The 20354-nt window shown below is 46.2% G+C and overlaps 1 protein-coding gene across 12 annotated transcripts in view; it reads left to right on the top strand.

Annotated features, from left to right (window-relative positions):
* Positions 1 to 4936: 4936 nt before the first annotated feature.
* The window catches only part of LOC108392108 (monocyte to macrophage differentiation factor 2), a 114534-nt gene continuing 99116 nt past the window's right edge, over positions 4937 to 20354 (top strand). For 11 of the 12 annotated variants that reach the window (XR_012122099.1, XM_037008080.2, XM_073214969.1 and 8 more), the window contains exon 1: positions 4937 to 5157. Coding sequence is in view for 9 of the 12 variants with exons in the window: in XM_073214969.1 (XP_073071070.1) it covers positions 5111 to 5157 (47 nt within the window). In the remaining 3 variants the exon portion in view is untranslated. Of the gene's footprint in view, positions 5158 to 5370; positions 5479 to 20354 lie in introns of those variants that run through there. The other variant, XM_073214966.1, reaches the window with a different exon arrangement.

Genomic DNA, 20354 nt, shown 5'->3' with positions numbered 1-20354 from the left:
CTATTTTTATATGTGTTATATATATACACACATATAAATGCACATCCATACTTATATATAAATAGATTACATATAGGTATAGATATAGATACAGATGCCATTTAAAGGTGCTAGAGAGTGACCACGAACGGAAAGAAACTAGAGTGAATCTTGAAAGACAGTGACATTTTTGAGTTTAGAAGAGAACACTCCTCAAAACCTACAGTCTTCTGGCTCGGAGTCTCAGAGCGTCTAAGTGAGGGCTGACAGAAGAGCCAGAAAGTTTTTCCGGGGTGTGATTCTGGGAGTGAAGAAGCTGCAGAGGGGCTGAGCTGTAAAGTCTGAATATGCAATCCATCTAAACCTTGGCTGACCACTGAACTGCCGGTGTGGGTGGGGACGGCACTGTTGACAAGGCAGCCGTCAGAAGCTGAAATAACTCACCCACTGGGGAGGCAGAATTTTGAGTGTGAGTCCTGTCAAGTTAATGACCTGCTGAAACAAGAATTCAACACTCTTCAGAGGAACATAACAGAATTCAGACTGTACACAATGTATTTTTCATAATTCTATATACATTATATATATGCTCAGTATACAAAAAAAAATTTTTTTTCCAGACTTGCAAAGAAATGGGAAAATGCGACCCATTACAAGAAAAAAAAAGTTAATGGCAATTGAAACAAAGTGGTCCAAATGTTGCAATGAGCACACCAAGTCTTCAGGGCAGTGATTATAAATATGTTCAAGAATGGAAAGATATATGCACAATTATTGAACAAAAAAGGGATTCAGCGGAGAAATGAAAATCACAACAAAAATCACATGGAAATTTTAGAGTGCAAAAAAGTATAGGAGCTGAAATGAAGAAGGGATGCATTCATTCATGTTTTGAGCCCATGTGTTTGTTCTGAGGTTGGTGGGCCAGGGACCTTTATCCTTAGGGGGCGTGACATCATGGCACAGCGTTGGGAGCCTGGGGTCTGGAGGGAGATAATCTGGGTTCACATCCCAGCTCCGTGTTTGTCAGCTATTCACCCTTGAGTAAGCCAGCTGGCCTCTCTAAGCCTTGGTTTCCTGACTCCTACAACAGGGCTAGTATAGTTGAGTGCCTCCCTATCAGAGCCTTAGAAGGCCAACGTGACTTGTGGTTAAGATTGTCCCTAAAAATCCCTTCAGTCACCCACAGAGCACAGCAGTGTGCTCACTCTACATTGTAATTCTCACACCAACTAAATATTGAGACCCACTTGGACTAAACTCAAAGCAGAAAACAAAAGACAGCTTCAGTGTGGGTATCTGAACTTTCAAACATGTTTGCTTTTAAGGCAGCTGCTGTGACCCTGGGTGTGGCAAGGCGGTGACAGGATTTAAGAACTGTCCCTGCCTGTCCGCAGAGTGTACTCCACTTTTACATTTTCTCCTACGACCTTAAATCACTTTAATAGATGTGTCTGTGGGGCAGTGTTTAGAGGAGAGTGCGGACAGAAAGACCTGGGGTGGAGAGCCCTGGGAGAGGTTTATTCTTGAAACCCTGGCTGACCATTAGCTTCATCCAAGGGAGGAGGGGCCCTTAAAACAACACAGGTAACAAGTACCTCCCAAACCAACGAAGCCAGGGTCTCTGAGATGGGGCCCAGGCACCAGGATTCTCACAAGCCTCCCAAGAAATGCTAAAGGCTATCGTGGAGAACCACTGGCCCAAAGTTGGTCCATAATGTCCCCCTTAGGAGGCATGACAGCATACCTCCTAATGTCCCTCTGTATGGTGGCACCAGCTTGGGCAGCTACTGTGAGATGGAAAACAAGATTGGTGCCTGCAAAACATCTAGCAGGGTGTTTATTAAGAGCACCTGTTAGTATCACTCTTCTTCCCATTCTGCAGATCATAAAAATAGAGGCCGGAGGTCACATAGCTAGCTGATGGCAAAGCCAAGGACAGAAAAGTTAGGTGTGACGACTACCTGCTGTCCATTCACTGCCCACCTACCTGGGCTGAATGTTTCCTTGAACCTGGCTCTGCCTGTGATCATAGTCCCCACTGGTTAGGAGGAGCTGGGCAAGAAGACAGATGTAACAAGAAGACTGAAAAGTAGCCCCTGACAGCCAGGAGCTGGCCTGACACGTGACACTCACCAGTGCCGGACAAGGCACTTAGTGCCTTGATATACTTCAAGTGAGGTGGAAACCAAAACCTGAAAATGTGTCTAATCACAGACAAAAATAAGGTTGCTGTGTCAAGCACAAAAATACCAAATATCCCTGCACTCCTGGCTAAAACAAATGACTGTCCCTTCTTTACCAGTTACAGCTTACCCCCTGAGGTATCTTAATGATACCTCATTAAGATATCCAATCAAGGGTGAGTCCTGCATCCTGGCAGCACCCAATAAAGGGGCCTACTTCCTCAAGCTTCCCTGAGCACCGAACAGAAGTCCAAGTCCTGAGCCCCTTACGAGACCCCCGCCCCAGGTCCCTGTGCTGCATGCTCTCCCTGGCTGCAATGAGTCAATAAACCTTCCTACAGTTGCATGGTCCTGGCGACAAGGCAGGGCCCAGCCTGAGACTGCAGAGCAGGCGGGAGGTGGGCTGGGACCAAGGGAGCTGTCAGGGACTGCACCCCAGGGCCAGGAGGGTCAGTGGTGAGTAGAGGGCAGCCCTGGGGCCCCGTGAAGGCCCGTCTGCTATCCGCTGCTACCCTCATATAGCCCAAGCTGACTGGCGGGAGTCAGGCCCTTGGTTGCCATAACAACCAGAACCTAGCAGTAAAAATAGTAACTTATTTCTTATTCAACTTCTTTTGCTCTTGGAGAAAAAGCTAATCCATTTCTACACTTGTGTTTCCTTTTGAGGGTCTCCCTCTGGGCTCCGCTGAGCCCACTGCCAAGACCTGCTTGAAAGTTGACAGCAGGGGGTGGCCAGTGGGAGGTCAGCTGGCCAGCAGCCAGGGGAAGTCCAGCCCCAGACCTGTGGCTCCCCTCATCCTGTGGGGAACTGTGGTTACCAGCAGGCGTCTTGAGCCTTGCCTGGACTTCCCTGGAAGAGGGGGCCATGGAGAGGTCAGGTCCCTGGGGGCTTTCCCTTCTGCGAAGCCAGCAGGGATCTTTTTGGGCATTGAGGTTGAAGGCTGAGGAGGAAGAGAGGCTGGCAACTGAGGACAGGTGTGTCATGGTGCGGCTGACAGTGAGGCCTGGGGCGGGAGGGTCAGAGCAACAGTGATGGATGTCAAGGTCAGGGGAGCCGTGAAATGCGGGGCACAGCCTTACCTGCTTTGGTTTGAATCCAGGCTCCTGAAGGTCTGAGAAATCCTTACAACAGGAGCCATGTGTGGGCAAGGGGCTCAGAGCCCGGGGAGCCGGGCTGCAGGGCAAGCCCTGCCCCCCAGATTGTGTGACCTTGGGAGGGTTCCGTGGTCCTCTCAGCCTCACTTTCTCTCTATTTGAGACGACAAGAGGTGCTGGTCACTACAGCCATGAGCCTCGCCAGTTCTTAACCGTGACTCCAGTAAGAAATAGGTTTTCCATCCCAACTGAGACATAAAATGTATACAAACAATTGAAATTTCCTGAACATGACTTGCTTTTCACCTGTACAATGTGCTCCAGAATGTCTCTTCTGTTCCATTTCTTTATAATGCTGCTCCCTGCCTGCTCAGTTGACACCATGATTTTTTAGGGCAGTGTTGTCCCATAGAACTTTCTGTGACGTTGGAAAAGGTCCAGATGGTAGCTACTGGCCACACGTGGTTGTTGAGCACTTGAAATCTGGCTTGTGCAACTGAGGAACTGCATCTTACATTTTATTTAACACAGAAGTAAACAGTGGCAGGGGACTAGAGGCTATTGTTTGGTGACTACTGTACTGGAAGTCACAGCTCTAGTAGTTGCAGGCTGACACCTTGAAACCCACAGTTCTAAGGGAACCTTCTGCTTAGTCCTTCCAGCCCCTCCTCAGCCAGTGGGCTTCTTGCCCAGTTGGACCCTCTGATTCACAGCTGTCTACCCTTTGGCCTTCCACTCATGCTCTCCCTGATCTCAAGCTTACCTGGAGAAAACCCAACTCCCATCCCCCCCCACTCAATGCATCTAACTGGTCCTCACCAATAACAGGTGTGCCCACCGTGCACCCAGCATTGGAGCATAGAAATGAATTAGATGGAGTGCCTTTGTCGTTCTCCCTCATCTTGTTCTAGCTACCTTGGGATGGAGGGATTATTTTTCTGAATGTGTAGCAGGATCTCAAATTCAGCCTTGGTATAAGAAGTAGCAGGGGGTCGTCTGGGGCTGGGAACCAAGGGAGAGGAGGGGAAGAGGCAGAGGTGTGTGTACAGGAAGGAGGGGCCTGCCCTTCAATTTGGGCACCTGTCCTTCCTCGCTGAAGGTTCTTGCCTCTAGCAGCCCCCAAGGGTGTCACCTCTTCCAGCAGGTGGCTTCCCATAGCCCATATCCCAGCCAAGGTCTCAGAAAGGAGAAAGCTGGATTTTGTAGAAGATGCAGAGTGGGGTGAGCAGATCCCTGGTACGCTGGAATCCGGCAACCACATGTGTGTCCCCGGTCTGGGCGTCATGAGGGTCCCCAGAGTCACAGCCTCTAGGTGGGGGTCCCCAGACAGCGGCCATTCCCGGCGGACCCCTTGCGGCCGTCGCGTCTCGCAGGGGCGCCAAGGAGGGAGGCGCCGGCGGTGCGGGAGCGAGCGCTACAAGTCCGCCCCGGGCCGCTCCCCTCCGGAGGGGACTCCGTCTGCCAGGCGTGTCCACGCTCTAAACACTCCGGGAGGAGGGGACGCACGGAGCGGAACACGAGGCTGCAGTCGGAAGCCCCCTCCCTCCCGGGGCTCTCTTCCCCCCAGCGCGGTCAGGAGGCGACGCCGGGCGGGGAGGGGGCCGGGCGCGGGGACCGAGGCGATTGGCCCGGAGCCCCCCCGCCCCGCCCCCGCCCCCGCCCCCATCTGCCCGGGATCGGCGTCGGCGGCCGGGCTGCGGCTCCAGCCCGGGCTGCGCGCCCCCGGCGGCCCCCGGCCGCCCCCGCCCGCGCCCGCCTACCTGCTGCTCCCGCGCCTCCCGCCGCCCTCCCGCGTTCGTTCCCGGTGCCCGCGGTCGGAGCCCGGGCCGGGGGCTAATGGGACCGCCGCGATGTTCGCTCCCCGGCTCCTGGATTTCCAGAAGACGAAGTACGCGAGGTGAGCGCGGGGGCGCCGGGGCGGGAGAGGTCGCTCTCGGACGGGGAGGGGAGCGGAGTGGAGGGGGGCGGCGGCGGCGGCGGCGGGGAGGGGGCCGCGGCTCTCCCCCGGCCCTCTGCGCGGCCCGGCTCGCGCCCCCTCGCCTACAATATCCGAGCTGATAAATGCGCCCCAGCCCACGCCGGAAGAAACCAGAGCCGAGACGCGTTGGTCTTTGTGAGCGCCCGGCTTGGACCCGGGAGTAGCGAGGGTTCCCGGCGCCTCCTCTTAGCCGGGCGCCCTGAGGCGAGTCGCTGCACTTCTCTGAACCTCAATATCCAGGTTTGCAAGACGGGATAGTTAACATCTCCACCACTGGGGTCCCCGCGAGGATTAAATGAGATGACCTCTGGGAGGCATTTTGCACAGCGCCCGGAGCAAAATAATCGCTCGTTCTCTGATAAAAGGCTTTGGCGCCCCCCTGCCCCGCTCCCTGTCCTTTCAGCAACACCCCTCCCCTCTTAGCCCCCCATCCCCGACACCCTCACTGAAAGCAGGAGCAATGGGTAAGTGCTTGTTTCAGGTGGCGAAACTGAGGTTTGGTACCCAGGTAGACCAGCAAGTGGTCAATGGTCTTTCCTAAGCCTTACGTTCTACTTCCCCTATTGTTGAGTGGAAGCCACCTCCTGTCGCTTTGATCACCAGTCAAGCAGGAGGAGGGTCACAATTACTAAGTTTCTGTAAGATTTGGGGGGTTTGGCTTGCCTGGAAGCTGGCCTGAATGCCCTTTCCTGGAGTCACCCTCAGCCCCCAGGGGTGGCAGGGACAGGCCATTCTGGTAGTTTGGTTCCTTGGCTCCTGGCTCCAGCCCCTGTGCCTGGTTCAGTGGGGGACCCCCAGCTTGCCCTGCTCACCTCTTCCCCACCCCGCTCAGGTCTCCCACCTCCATGGGTGGAGTGGCAGGAGGTTAATGTGAGACCAGTTGGCATCATTTTTGATGTCCACGTCCATGTGGTTCATTGTTTTCTGGGGATTGTTGGGATCCCTGGTCTCATGAAGTCTCTGCAAGTCCTGGGTCATACTTACACAGCTTGACCACAGAGGCTCTGGGCTAGCGTGGATGGGGGCGGGACTGGGGCCTTCCTCCACCATCTCACTCTCCACTTCCTAGGAGTGCATTGTGCCTGTCTCCTTCACAAAGTTGGGGAGTCCCATCAGGAAAGGGTATGAGGGAGGAAGGACTTGGGTAGGCGTGCCTGTGAGTTTTCTCTGGGCTGGAAGGTGGGAGGGTCTGGCTGCACAAATCTCTGGTGTGTCCCTTGAACTTTCAAAGACTTGTTCTCAAGGGTCCTGTGTGCTGTTATGAGGTGCAAGCTGGTGGAGTGTTTATCCACAGGGAAGGGAGAAGCCCAGGGCCTCAGGTTGCCGGCTGCAGATGTGGACACACCAGGAAAGAGCTCTGAAGCCTTTGCCATCAGCCTTTACCTGTCCTACACCTGTTGTGTGGTCTTGGCTGGCTGTCTCAACCTCTCTGGATCTCAGTTGGTTGATTTGTAAAGATAAGAGGCTCATCTAGATGCTCTAGGTTTGAACATTGGTGCTACCCACTCTGTAACTGGAATAACGCTCTGCAGCTGGGTGGGGTTGGGGGGCCATGAGCTGCTTCCTTTAACCTTGGGTTGCTGCAGTTTCTAGGGGTGATTAATCCAGTGAGGAGATGGAATGCATCCATTAGAACTGTTTCTGATCCCTTTCTTCTTCGTCTGGCCCTTACTATCCTGTACTCCACAAATTAGGTCTTTAATAAAGGTTTGTTGAGCGAATGAATTTAATACTATAATCCAGTGCTATCCAATAGAAAATTACACAAGCCACAGACTAGTTTTACATTTCCTATTAACCATTCCGTTAAACTTATGGTTGATTTACCATTTTCCATCTCTGTCATAAAAAGATAAAAAGAAACAGGTGAAATTAATTTTTTGGGGGCAGAACAAGATGCTTTCTTTTTTTTATTTTTATTTATTTTATTATTACTATTATTTTTTTAGGCTTTTTTTCACATGAAAAAACAATGTGGTTACTAGATTTACTCGTACTATCAAGTCCCCACCCTTACCCCAATGCAATCACTGTCCATCAGTATAGTAAGATGCCACAGATCAACTATGTGCCTTCTCTGTGCTACACTGTTCTCCCTGTGATCCCCCACACCATGTGTACTAAACATAATACCTCTCAATCCCCCTCTCCCACCCACCGTCCCACACCCCTCCCCTTTGGTAACCACTAGTTCATGCTTGGAGTCTGTGAGTCTGGTGCCATTTTGTTCCTTCAGTTTTGCTTCATTGTTATACTCCACAAATGAGGGAAATCATTTGGCATTTGTCTTTCTCTGCCTGGGTTATTTCACTGAGCATAAGGTCCTCCAGCTCCATCCACATTGTTGCAAATGGTAGGATTTGTTTCTTTCTTATGGCTGAATAGTATTGCATCCTGTATATGTACCACATCTTCTTTATCCATTCATCTACTGATGGACACTTAGGTTGCTTCCATATTTTGGCTATTGTAAAAAGTGCTGTGATAAACATAGGGGTGCATATGTCTTTTTGAATCTGAGAAGTTGTATTCTTTGAGTAAATTCCAAGGAGTGGGATTCCCAGGTCAAATGGTATTTCTATTTTTAGTTTTTTGAGGAACCCCATATTGCTTGCCACAATGGTTGAACTAGTTTACATTCCCACCAGCAGTGTAGGAGGGTTCCCTTTTCTCCGCATCCTTGCCAACATTTGTTTTTCTTAGTCTTTTGATGTTGGCCATCCTTACTGGTGTGAGGTGATATCTCATTGTGGTTTTAATTAGCATTTCCCTGATGATTAGTGATGTGGAGCATCTTTTCACGTGTGTGTTGGCCATCTGAATTTCTTCTTTGGAGAACTGTCTCTTCATATCCTCTGCCCATTTGTTAATCAGGCTATTTGCTTTTTGGGTGTTGAGGTGTGTAAGTTCTTTATATATTTTGGATGTTAACCCCTTGTTGGATATGTCATTTACAAATATATTCTCCCATACTGTAGGATGCCTTTTTGTTCTGTTGATGGTGTCCTTTGCTGTACAGAAACTTTTTTGTTTGATGTAGTCCCATGATTTCATTTTTGCTTTTATTTCCCTTTCTTGTGGAGATGTGTTCAGGAAGAAGTTGCTCATGCTTATATTCAGGAGATGTTTGCCTATGTTGTCTTGTCTTTTAAGAGTTTTATGGTTTCATGACTTACATTCAAGTCTTTAATCCATTTTGACTTTACTTTTGTGTATGGGGTTAAACAATAATCCAGTTTCATTCTCTTGCATGTAGCTGTCCAGTTTTGCCAACATCAGCTGTTGAAGAGGCTGTCATTTCCCCATTGTATATCCATGGCTCCTTTATTGTGTATTAATTGACCATATATGGTTGGGTTTATATCAGGGCTCTCTAGTCTGTTCCATTGGTCTATGGGTCTGTTCTTGTGCCAGTACCAAATTGTCTTGATTACTATGGCTTTGTAGTAGAGCTTGAGTTGGGGAACGTAATTCCCCCAGCTTTATTCTTCCTTCTCAGAATTGCTTTGGCTATTCAAGGTCTTTTGTGGTTCCTTATGAATTTTAGAATGATTTTCTTTGGTTCGTTGAAGAATGCTGTTGGTGTTTTGATAGGAATTGCATTGAATCTATAGATTACTTTAGGCAGGATGGCCATTTTGACAATATTAATTCTTCCTATCCATGAGCATAGGATGAGTTTCCATTTTTTGGTATCTTCTTTAATATCTCTCATGAGCGTCTTGTAGTTTTCAGAGTATAGGTCTTTCACTTACTTGGTTAGGTTTATTCCTAGGTATTTTATTCTTTTTGATGCAACTGTGAATGGAAATGTTTACCTGATTTCTCTCTCTGCTAGTTCACTGTTAGTGTCTATCACTAACTGAGGTTTGGTACCCAGTTAGTTTCTGTGTATTAATTTTGTGTATTAATTTCTGTGTATTTCTGTGTATTAATTTTGTATCCTGCAACTTTGCTGAATTCAGATATTAGATCTAGTAGTTTTGTTGTGGATTCTTTAGGGTTTTTTATGTACAATATCATGTCATCTGCAAACAGAGAGTTTAACTTCTTCCTTGCCAATGTGGATGCCTTTTATTTCTTTCTGTTGTCTGATTGCCGTGGCTAGGACCTCCAGTACTATGCTGAATAGAAGTGGGGAAAGTGAGCATCCTTGTCTTGTTCCCAATCTTAAAGGAAAAGCGTTCAGCTTCTCACCGTTAAGTATGATGTTGGCTGTGGGTTTGTCATGTATGGCCTTTATTATGTTGAGGTACTTGCCCTCTATACCCATTTTGTTGAGAGTTTTTATCATGAATGGATGTTGAATTTTGTCAAATGCTTTTTCTGTATCTATGGAGATGATCATGTGGTTTTTGTCCTTCTTTTTGTTGGTGTGGTGGATGATGTTGATGGATTTTCTAATGTACACTCCTTGCATCCCTGGAATAAATCCTACTTGATCATGATGGATGATCTTTTTAATGTATTTTTGAATTTGGTTTGCTAATATTTTGTTGAGTATTTTTGCATCTATGTTCATCAGGGATATTGGTCTGTAATTTTCTTTGTTTGTGGTGTCTTTGTCTGGTTTTGGTATTAGAGTGATGCTGGCCTCATAGAATGAGTTTGGAAGTATTCCCTCTTCTTCTACTGTTTGAAAAACTTTAAGGAGGATGGGTATTAGGTCTTCACTAAATGTTTGATAAAATTCAGCAGTGAAGCCATCTGGTCCAGGGGTTTTGTTCTTACGTAGTTTTTTGATTATCCATTTGACCGTTGCTGGTAATTGGTCTGTTCAGATTTTCTGTTTCTTCCTTGGTCAGCCTTGGAAGATTGTATTTTTCTAGAAAGTTGTCCATTTCTTCAAGTTATCCAGTTTGTTAGTTTCTTTGTCTCTTGTGACTTTCTTTGTTTTGATGTCTATTTTGTCTGATACAAGTACTGCAACTCCTGCTTTTTTCTCTCTATTAGTTGCATGAAATATCTCTTTCCATCCCTCCACTTTTAGTCTGTGTATGCCTTTGTGTTTAAAGTGAATCTCTTGCAGGCAGCATATAGATGGGTCTTGTTTTTTATCCATTCATGGACTCTATCTCTTTTGATTGGTGCATTCAGTCCATTTACATTTAGGGTGATAATCGATAGGTATGTACTTATTTGCATTGCAGACTTTAGATTCGTGGTTACCCAAGGTTCAAGGTAACTTCCTTAGAGTCTAAGAGTCTAACTTAACTCACTTAATATGCTGTTACAAACACAATCTAAGTGTTCTTTTCTTTTACTCCTCCTTTTTCTTCCTCCTCCATTCTTTATATATTAGGTATCATATTCTGTGCTCTTTTTCTATCCCTGATTGACCTTGGGAATAGTTAAATTAATTGTGCATTTGCTTAGTAATTAGCTGTTCTACTTTCTTTACTGTAGTTTTATTACCTCTGGTGACAGCTATTAAACCTTAGGAACACTTCCATCTATAGCAGTCCCTCAAAAATACACTGTAGAGATGGTTTGTGGGAGGTAAATTCTCTCAGCTGTTGCTTATCTGGAATTTGTTTAATCCTTCCTTCAAATGTAAATGATAATCTTTCTAGATAAAGTAATCTTGGTTCCAGGCCCTACTGCTTCATTGCTTTAAATACATCACCCCACTCTCTTTTGGCCTGTAAGGTTTCTGCTGAGAAGTCTGATGTTAGCTTTATGGGCTTTCCTTTGTATGTGATCTTATTTCTCTGTCTGGCTGCTTTTAACAGTCTGTCCTTATCCTTGATCTTTGCCATTTTAATTACTATATGTCTTGATGTTGTCTTCTTTGGGTCCCTTGTGTTGGGAGGTATGTGGATCTCCATGGCCTGAGAGACTATGTTCTTGTCCAGATTGGGGAACTTTTCAGCAATTACCTCCTCAAAGACACTTTCTAACCCTTTCCTTCTCTCTTCCTCTTCAGGTACCCCTATAACGTGAATATTGTTCCATTTGGATTGGTCATACAGTTCTCTCGATATTCTTTCATATTTAGAGATCCTTTATTCTCTGTGTGCCTCAGCTTCCTTGTATTCCTCTTCTCTAGTTTCTTATTTATCGTCTCCTCCACCGTATCCAATCTGCTTTTAATACCCTCCATTGTGCTCTTCAACAATTGGATCTCCAACAGAATTCATTCCTGAGTTATTGAATATCTTTCTGTACCTCCATGAGCATGTTAATGCTTTTTATTTTGAACTCTGTTTCAGGAAGACTCATGAGGTCCATGGCTTCTTTCTCAGGGTTTATATTAATTTTACTCTGAACCAGGTTCCCTTGGTGTTTCATATTTGTATATGGCGCCCTCTAGTGTCCAGAAACCTACTCTCTGGAGCTGCTCAGCCCCTGAAACAATGTCGGGGGTTGCAGGGGAGTGGGATTGGTGCCTGGGGGGAGGAAAGAGCTGTTTCCTCCTTCCCGGCTGCTATGCCTGTCTCCACTGCCTGAACCAGTGGGCTGATCACACAGATATAAGCTTTTGTCCCAGAGCAGCCGGATATGGATCCCTGCTTTCCACAAGTGGCTGGAATCTCAGTCTCTCCAGGAACTCTGCCTGTCTTAGCTTTCCAATCCCCTGATCATGAGAGTATCATGAAAGCACCATGAAATGTAGGTTTGTGCTCCCAGAGCAGATCTCCAGAGTTAGGTATTCAGCAGTCCCAGGCCTCCACTCCCTCCCTGCTCCGTTTCTCTTCCTCCTGTTGGTGAGCTGGGATGGGGGAAAGGCTTGGGTCCTGCCGGGCCACAGCTTTGGTACATTACCCTGTTCCATGACTTCTGCTCTTTCCTCCAGGTGTGTGCCGTCTGGCGCAGTCCCCTTTCCTGTTGCTCTTTCAGGATTAGTTGTATTAATTATATTTTTGTATTATATGAAGTTTTAGGAGGAAGCCTCTGTCCCACCTCTCACACTGCCATCTTTAATCCTTTAGGTGAAACTAATTTTAAGAGTCTAGTTAACCCTTTATTTCCAGTGTTATCATTTCAAGATGTAGTTGATATAAACAGAATTATTCATGAACTATTTTACATTCTTTCTTCTTATGCTAGTCTTTGAAATCCAGTGTTACTTTATACTTAAGCAGCCCATCTCAGTTTAGACTAGCTGTATTTCCAGTGCTCAGTAGCCACATGGGACCACTGGCTGCCATTTTGAACAGCACAGGAATGTCCTCCAGGTTGAGAGACTGATGTTTGACTTCATTTTTTAGGGCTGCTAGAACAAAGTACCACAGTTTGGGTGGCTTATAAAAGACAGATAACTATTTCTGGAGGCTTAGGGTCTGAGATGAGGGTGCCAGTGTGGTTGGGGTCTGGTGATGGCCATATTTCAGGTTATCAACTGCACACTTCTTATTGTATCCTCATGTCGCAGAAAGAGAGGTAGCTAGTTTTCTGGCCTTTTCTTAATAAGGGTACTAACTTGATTCATGAGGGGCTCTATCCTCATGACTTCCTTATGTCCCAATAGCCCTACCTCCAAATACCTTCACCCTGGGGATTAGATTTCTACATAAAATTGTTTTTTTTGAAAGAGAGGGACACAAATGGTACTTAATAGTGTTCCTAGTTAAATGCTGTGTGCAAAAGATGCTTTCGCTCTCTGAGTTTCTGTATCTCAAAGGATGTTTGGGCCAGCTCATCTTTAAGTTTCTAACCTATATCAAGAAAGATACTTGTTATAAAGTTATAGGCATTAAAGACAGGTTAGTGCTGGGTGCAGGACTAGGCAAATTGACCAATGGAACAGAATAGAGAGGCCAGAAACAGATTCATGCATATAGATTTATCTGATTTTTGACAAAGGTGGTGTTGCTTATCAGCCAATCTATTGAAAAAATGGTGCAGAAACAATAGGTGATCCAGATGGAAACAATGAAACTGGAGCCCTAGCCTGCGCCATCCAGAAAAAGCATTTCTGGATGGATTAAAAATTTGTAAGTGAAATTTTCAAAAAACTTGAAAACTTTTAGAAAATAAAAGAATATCTTTGGGGTTTCCGGGTAGCTGAAGATTTCTGAAGGCACAAAAAGTACAAATCTTAAAAGAAAAGATGGATAGACTAGACTCTATGAAAAATTACAGACTTCTATTTACCAAAAAAATGCCGTGAAGACAAGCCACAAACACATGGACGTATTTGAAACACATTTAACCAACAAGTGATTAACATCCAGAACATACAAAGAAGTGCAATAAGGAAAAGACAAATAACCCGATAGGAAATTTAAAAAGTCATTGTGCAAAAGAGAACAGCGTGCAAGAAATGGTTCACTCGCTTTGGATGTCTGCCCAGGAGAAACTGGTGCACATATGTGCTGGGGAGATGGCCAGGAATCTTCTCAGTAGCATTACTGGTGGTAAGCAAGACCTGGAGATAACCCAAACGTCCATTGGTAGAATGGTGTGTGTTCATATCATGGACTAGTCTCCTACAGTGAAAATGAACCCCAGTTCCACGCAACAATAAAGATAAATCTCATAGATGTGTTGCGTGATAGCAGACACAAAAGGAGGTATGGATCCTATCATGTAAAGCACTCTAAAACAGGCAAACAACTCTGTGGTTTAGGAATATGTATAAAAAGCCAGAAAGTGATGATTGCAAAATGACATTAACAGTTACCTCTGAGGGAGGGCAGGAAGGTATACAGGGTGCTTGTGAGTCCTGGCATGTTTTAATTCTTGACTTGGGAAGAAAAACAAGCAGGATTCTGTGTGCAGGGGAAGACAGCATCCTGGGTGATGCTTACTCACAAGCCACATGACACGGCAGGGGAGGCTGGGAAGTGTAGTCCAGCTGTTTGTGTCCATTGCTGCCTTCCCTAGGCCCAGAGCAGCACCTGGCATCTGAGTAGGAACCAATCAAAATCTGGTGAATGAATACTGGCTCTGTGGCTTTGGACAAGCAAATTAGCCTCTGGAGATACTGCTCCCTTCTCTTGCTATAAGGTGACTTTAAATGGGGGTCATGATAATGCAACTTTATGGTTATAAATGCAACACCGTCGTTATAAATGTAAAACTTTATGGTTATAAATGCAAATCCGTGCTGCTTGGAGAACATTTTTTAAATCGTGGGAAGTGGGTGTGAAAAGGAAAGCACATGTACCCTTAATCCCACCATCTTGAGGTCATTATTTTTAAACATGCTGGTTTGTTTCCTTCCAGTCTTTTTTCTATAGATACACTATAGCTAGCACTGTATCCTAATTTTTAACATTTGACCTGCCATGATCCTGTCTCCCTTGTTTTTTTTTTTTTTTGGATGTTATTGACAGGCTTTAATATAAAAGTGGCATTGTCCATTCATGCCATTTGGAATTTATCTGTCATTGATTGAGTGTTGGCTTTGGTTAAGTTTTGATTTTTTTTTTTTTTGAGAGGGCATCTCTCATATTTATTGATCAAATGGTTGTTGACAACAATAAAATTCAGTATAGGGGGGTCAATGCTCAATGTACAATCATTAATCCATCTCAAGCCTAATTCTCGTCAGTCTCCAATCTTCTGAAGCATAACGAACAAGTTCTTACATGGTGAACGAATTCTTACATAGTGAATAAATTCTTACATGGTGAACAGTACAAGGGCATTCATCACAGAAACTTTCAGTTTTGATCACGCATTATGACCCATAAACAATCAGGTCAAATATGAATATTCATTTGATTTTTGTACTTGATTTATATGTTGATCCCACATTTCTCCCTCTATTATTATTATTATTTTTATTTTTAATAAAATGCTGAAGTGGTAGGTAGATGCAAGATAAAGGTAGAAAACATAGTTTAGTGCTGTAAGAGGGCAAATGTAGATGATCAGATGATCAGGTGTGTGCCTATGGACTAAGTATTAATCCAGGCTAGACAAGGGCAGCAAAACATCCACGGATGCAGAAGATTTCTCTCAAAGCAGGGGGGGTGAGGTTCTGAGCCTCACCTCTGTTGATCCCCAAATTCTCACCTGATGGCCCCCATGCGACTGTGCCTGTCTTAGGTTGTCCTCCCTTGAGGAATCTTACCCGTCTCTGGCTAACCAGCCATCTTCCGGGGCCATACAGGGAAATGTAAAGTTGGTAAGTGAAAGAGAAGCCATATTGTTTGAAAAGGTTACCTTTTACTTCTTTGCAGATTTATGCCCTGTGGCTTCTATGCCCAGCACTTGTCTCGAGGTATCTTTACCACCTGGAGGAATTATGATACTCGGTAAATTCGATATGAGGCACGAATTCTATTTAAGGGTTGTAATTAGGAAGGAAGAAGAAAAGCTATAGAGGTAGCATATGGAAGGAAACATGGGAGGATTGATTATTTCTTGACATATCTTCTTGTAGAGTACCTTAAGTATGTATAGGTTTTAAACTACTAACTAATTTGCACACACATATTAACATAATAGGAATACGGTGACATAAACAAAGCAAATCTATAATTACCATCCATCTCCAGTGAAGCCAAGAAAACCATTTAGGTACCCTAGGCATTTGCGAAAATTTATCTATGATATGATGGATATTGTCCAACTGTACTTGAACAATCAGACAAATTAAAGCAGCCCATTTCTGGGATCTGTTCACATCCCATATGTTCTTTTAACCGTAGATAGTCTATAGTCATGGTGTCTCCCTTGTTTTTAAGAATTATTTGCAACCCCAGTTTAACGTGGGGCCTAGTATCCCAACTCATGATTCTACCCTGCTTTATTTTATTATTTCCCACTTTTTAGGTTGTTTCCCAGATCAATTTCTGTAAATAATGCTGCCAGGGACATCTCTGCAGCCAGGTTTCAGTATTTGGGAGAATTCTCTATGCAGACACATCCCTTACCTGTTGTCAATTCTGGGCAAGTTCCATGGCTTATTGGTTCCATGTGACACTCACTGGCTGTCTATTTTACAACAACCAGGTCAAGGGACCCCCACTAGGAATGGCCCCTTCAGTGCAGTTCTTGCCACAGGTCTTGGAGTTGCTCCTAAGACTGAAAGAAGGTTGGGCCTAACTGTTCCTATGGTGGCATCACTGGAAAGTAGAGGGAGCTCGGAGTTTGTGTTTTGATTCTGCCCCCCTTTGCTGGGTTCTCTTGAGCAAGTAACTTATTCACTGTGCCTTTCTTTCCTCCTTATCATTGAGGCTAATACATGGAGCTGGTAAAGCAAGCAGAGGCCCGGGTAGGCCTTCTGCAGGTTAGCCCCCTGTTCTGCTACCTGACATCCCTTCAAAGCCACTTAGAACTGGTCCTCTTCCAGCCAGGACTCTGACTTTCTGGAGGTCACGGGTTTCATAAGCAAAGTGTGCTCTCAAGGTGATGAGGATAGGTACGTGGAGCATGTAGCACAGTTCCTGGCATATAGTTGGTGCCGTAGAATGGTGGTTATTTATGTCATAGTTACTTGTACTTACAATACATCTCTTTTCAGAGAGGATTTGAGACAGTATGTAAAAAACAAGTTTCTCAAGATCCATAGGGTTGTCAGAGAGATCCTTCTGTCTTGGCAAGCCTTTCTCTGATGTTGGCAGGTTTGTGTGGATAGAGAAGGTGTTGGGGGGTGTCTCACTGGTGCTCTGTCTTGCTCAGCTACTGTGAGACAGGAAGGCCCTGGGCTTCACAGAGTAGGGGAAGGTGAATCCTAACCCTGTGCCAGTTGTGTGCCATCCGCTTTCCATACATCCTCTCATCTAATACGTAGCAATTTTTAATCCCTACCTAGTTTGCCTGAGGACCTGTGGAATCTGCATCCTCATTTGGTTAATCATTGGTGATTGGTGTGCATATGAAAGCTTGAGAGGCACTGATCAGGACACAGGCACAAGGACAGGCTTAGGGACAGAGCCCCTCTAGTTTAAAGGTGGTTCTGCCTGAACATCACTCTAATAGGATTATCAGATATGCAACGAATTTGCTGCATCCTCCTCTTGTGCCCAGGGCAGACATCACTAAATTGAGTGTGTGATTCACATCATTCTTCCTACTGAGCACAGAAGGAGCCTCAGATGCGTCAACCTAGGCCTCCTGGTGGGCAGGAGCAAATCGATACCATGACCAGATACATAAGAAGTGTGATTGACTTTTGGGTAGACTAATTCCCAACATCCAGACTCCCTCTTTTTTGCCCCACCAGTATTCTTATTAATTGTCACCATAATAATGACATTTATCATTTACCAAGTGTCTTGTACATTCCAGGCTCTCCTCTAGGTACTGCATGCATAGATTCTCATCTGTTCCAGACCCTGCTAGACAGTGAAGTTTCCTCTCCTCCCAAAATGTCCTGAAGGAATCATCAAAAGCATGAGGGGTAAAGGCTGAGCTCTCGACCTCCCTGCAACTCTGCCATGTGAGCAGATCTCCAGCCACATGGCAGGAGCATTAGAGGTCAGGAGGAGGAGGAGGAGAGAGGTTGGGGCTGTGCCAAGTGTATTGTTTGATCAGAATGAGCATAACCAAGAAAATATTGGTCACCCTCACCATGACACTTGGGTGCACGAGGTATCAGTCTTTATTCCATTTGCTCATTGGTTGAACCAGTGATTGCTGAGTGCCTGTGATGCACCGTTCTAGGTGCTGGGGTACAGGGCTGAGCAAGACAAATGCCCTGCCCTCATGGAGCTCCCAGTCTAGTGAGAAAAGCAAATACCTGTATGATACAGCTCCAGGTGGTAATGAAGCCAGGTGAGGGTGTGAGGGGCAGGTGGGGCACAGCGGGGATGATGGTGCTTTTCTCATAGGACTTTTTGGAGCATGATGTGAAGAAGTGCATGTGAATTGGCATACAGGGAATGTTACTATTCAGTATGGGCTGATACAGCATAGGGTGGGGGCACTTGCTGCCCTGGGGAGCTGTCCTTTCAGCACCTGCAGGTCTGGGTGTGTCGCTTTCCTCCTCAATTGAAAACCTGAGCTGACAGGCAGATAGGGAGACATAGGATGTGAGATTTATCCAGAAACCCCACTTACGCTGCGGTGCAGAATTGCACCTTCAGATTCCTGAGACATAGCCCATCCCTCCAGGTCTGTCCCAAGTCCCAGTACTCAAGCAGGGAAGAGTATGGCAGGTCCTGAATCTTTGCTCACCTTTCTGCAGCCAGATTGTGAGCTGCTTGTAGCAGGGTTGGGCCGGGGGATGTTCAAACCCTCTGTGTCCCCTGAGGGGCCAGAATGGTCTGGCATATAGTGGGCATTCCAGGCTTGTCCACTGCTTGGCCACCCACAGGTGGTTAGTTGGTTCATTGGTTCATTCAAAAACCTTGTTGAGAGCCATGGGTTGGGGCACAAAAATTAATCCTATGCAAGGCTTGTCCCCTCCCCTCCAGAAGCTCATAGTGTAGAGGAGGACTCAGTTTCCTAATAATACTATGTGAACCTATGCATAATTGAGATACTGATAAATGTCCTGGAAACGTATGGTTTGTGCTTGAGTGCTAGAGCAAGGAGCTCTTGAGGGTGGATTTGTTACTTTCGGTTATGAGTAACAGAAGCCTCAGTTTGAACTGGTTTAAAGCAAAAAGAGAAGGAAGGAAGAGGAGGGAGGAGGAGGAGGAAGGGAAAAAATAAAAAAATAAATTACTTGGTGTTGAGAACTGAAAATTCTATGAGTTTAGGTTTCAGGTACAGCTGGATCCAGGGCCTCAAAGAAGACTGGACCATCTACAGCCTTCGTGGACTGAGAGTTTACTTTTCCCTGCAGGATCACCACTGTTCTGTAATCGAGTCTCCTTGTCCTGGCTTGGACTGCATGTCCACCCTGGAACCTGTCACCAGGTTCAAGGGAAGGACTACTCCAGGCCTCAGTCTCAACTCCTCCTTTGAAGCTTGGAGTTTGGGAGTCAGGCAGGGCTCGGGGTTGGGGTGGGGTGCAGCTCCACCTGAGCCCAATGGGGTGAGGGAAGGCGTAGCTGTAAATGAGAGTGGGTGCTGGTACAGGATTGAGAGGGGATAGATGCTAGGTGGGTAAAAACTGCAGGTACCCAGAGCATTTGGTGTGGGGCCTTCAGGGTGAAAAGGAGTTCTGGTGGGGGTGGAAGAGGGAGGTGCGGAGGTGCCAAGGGAAGAGTCTGTGAGGTGGAGGCCTGAGCCGGCAGTGGGGAGCATGCGGGCTGGCCCCCAAGGGCCCTGGGGTGTGCCCCACAGCTGGCCTTCCTCCTGTGGCTCCGTGGGGCTTTCAGGCTGAGAGCAGCAAGGTCTGTGTCCCGGAAGGGGAGGAACTAGAGAGAGGAGGCTACTCCGGAGACTGCCGCAGAAGTAAAGTAGTAGGGGGCTTCCTGGGATCTGGGGGGTGGGCAGGTAGTGGCTGGCGGGGGCCTGTAGGGGCCGTTTGGGGGACATCTGCTTTCTTCCCTTGCAGACCACAGGAGGCTTACTTGCCAGTGTGGCCCTTTACCCCAGAGCCTTCAGAATGTATTTGCTCAGTACCAAGGTGTGCCCTTATGGAGAGAGATTTAAAACAAAGAAAATTTAGCCTTTAAAAGAAAGGAAGTTCTGATACATACTGCAACATGGATGAACCTTGAGGACATTATGCTAATAAACTTAATAACAAAATGTTATTATTACATCATACTAATAAGCTCATAAATAAAAGGATGAACACTGGGTGATCCCACTTACATGAGGTCTCTAGAGTCGTCACAATCATGGAGACAGAGTAGAAGGGTGGGCACTGGGGGCTGGGGGATTGGTATTTAATGGGGACAGTTTGAATTTGGGAAGATGAAAAGGTTCTGGACACGGATGGCGGGGATGCTGCTCAACAATGGAATGTGCTTCACGCCACTGAATTGGACACTGAAGAGTAGTTAAAATGGTAAACTTATGAGTATTTTGCTATGATTTAAGAAAACATTAAAAAAGGAATCTTACTGAAAATGGTAAATATGCAGATCTTTTATTAAATATGAGAGGGGCTTTAGCTGTGATGTAGCTGAGCCCACATCCACATTCTTCCTGGTGCCGCGATCTCCGCCCCGGGTGCCACCTTCAGCAGATGCCTCTGATTGGGATCTGATGCGGGTGCACTGTGGCGTGTCCCCAGCCCTCTGCTCTGGAATCCACCGGCAGTCTTGCTCTGTCCCCAGACCTTCGCGTTCTCAGGTGTCCAGGCCAGCTGCTTCCTAGAC

This window comes from Manis javanica, chromosome 10, assembly GCF_040802235.1.
Source record: "Manis javanica isolate MJ-LG chromosome 10, MJ_LKY, whole genome shotgun sequence".
Taxonomy (NCBI): Eukaryota; Metazoa; Chordata; class Mammalia; order Pholidota; family Manidae; genus Manis; species Manis javanica.
This window is presented reverse-complemented; position numbering and strand designations above follow the sequence as displayed.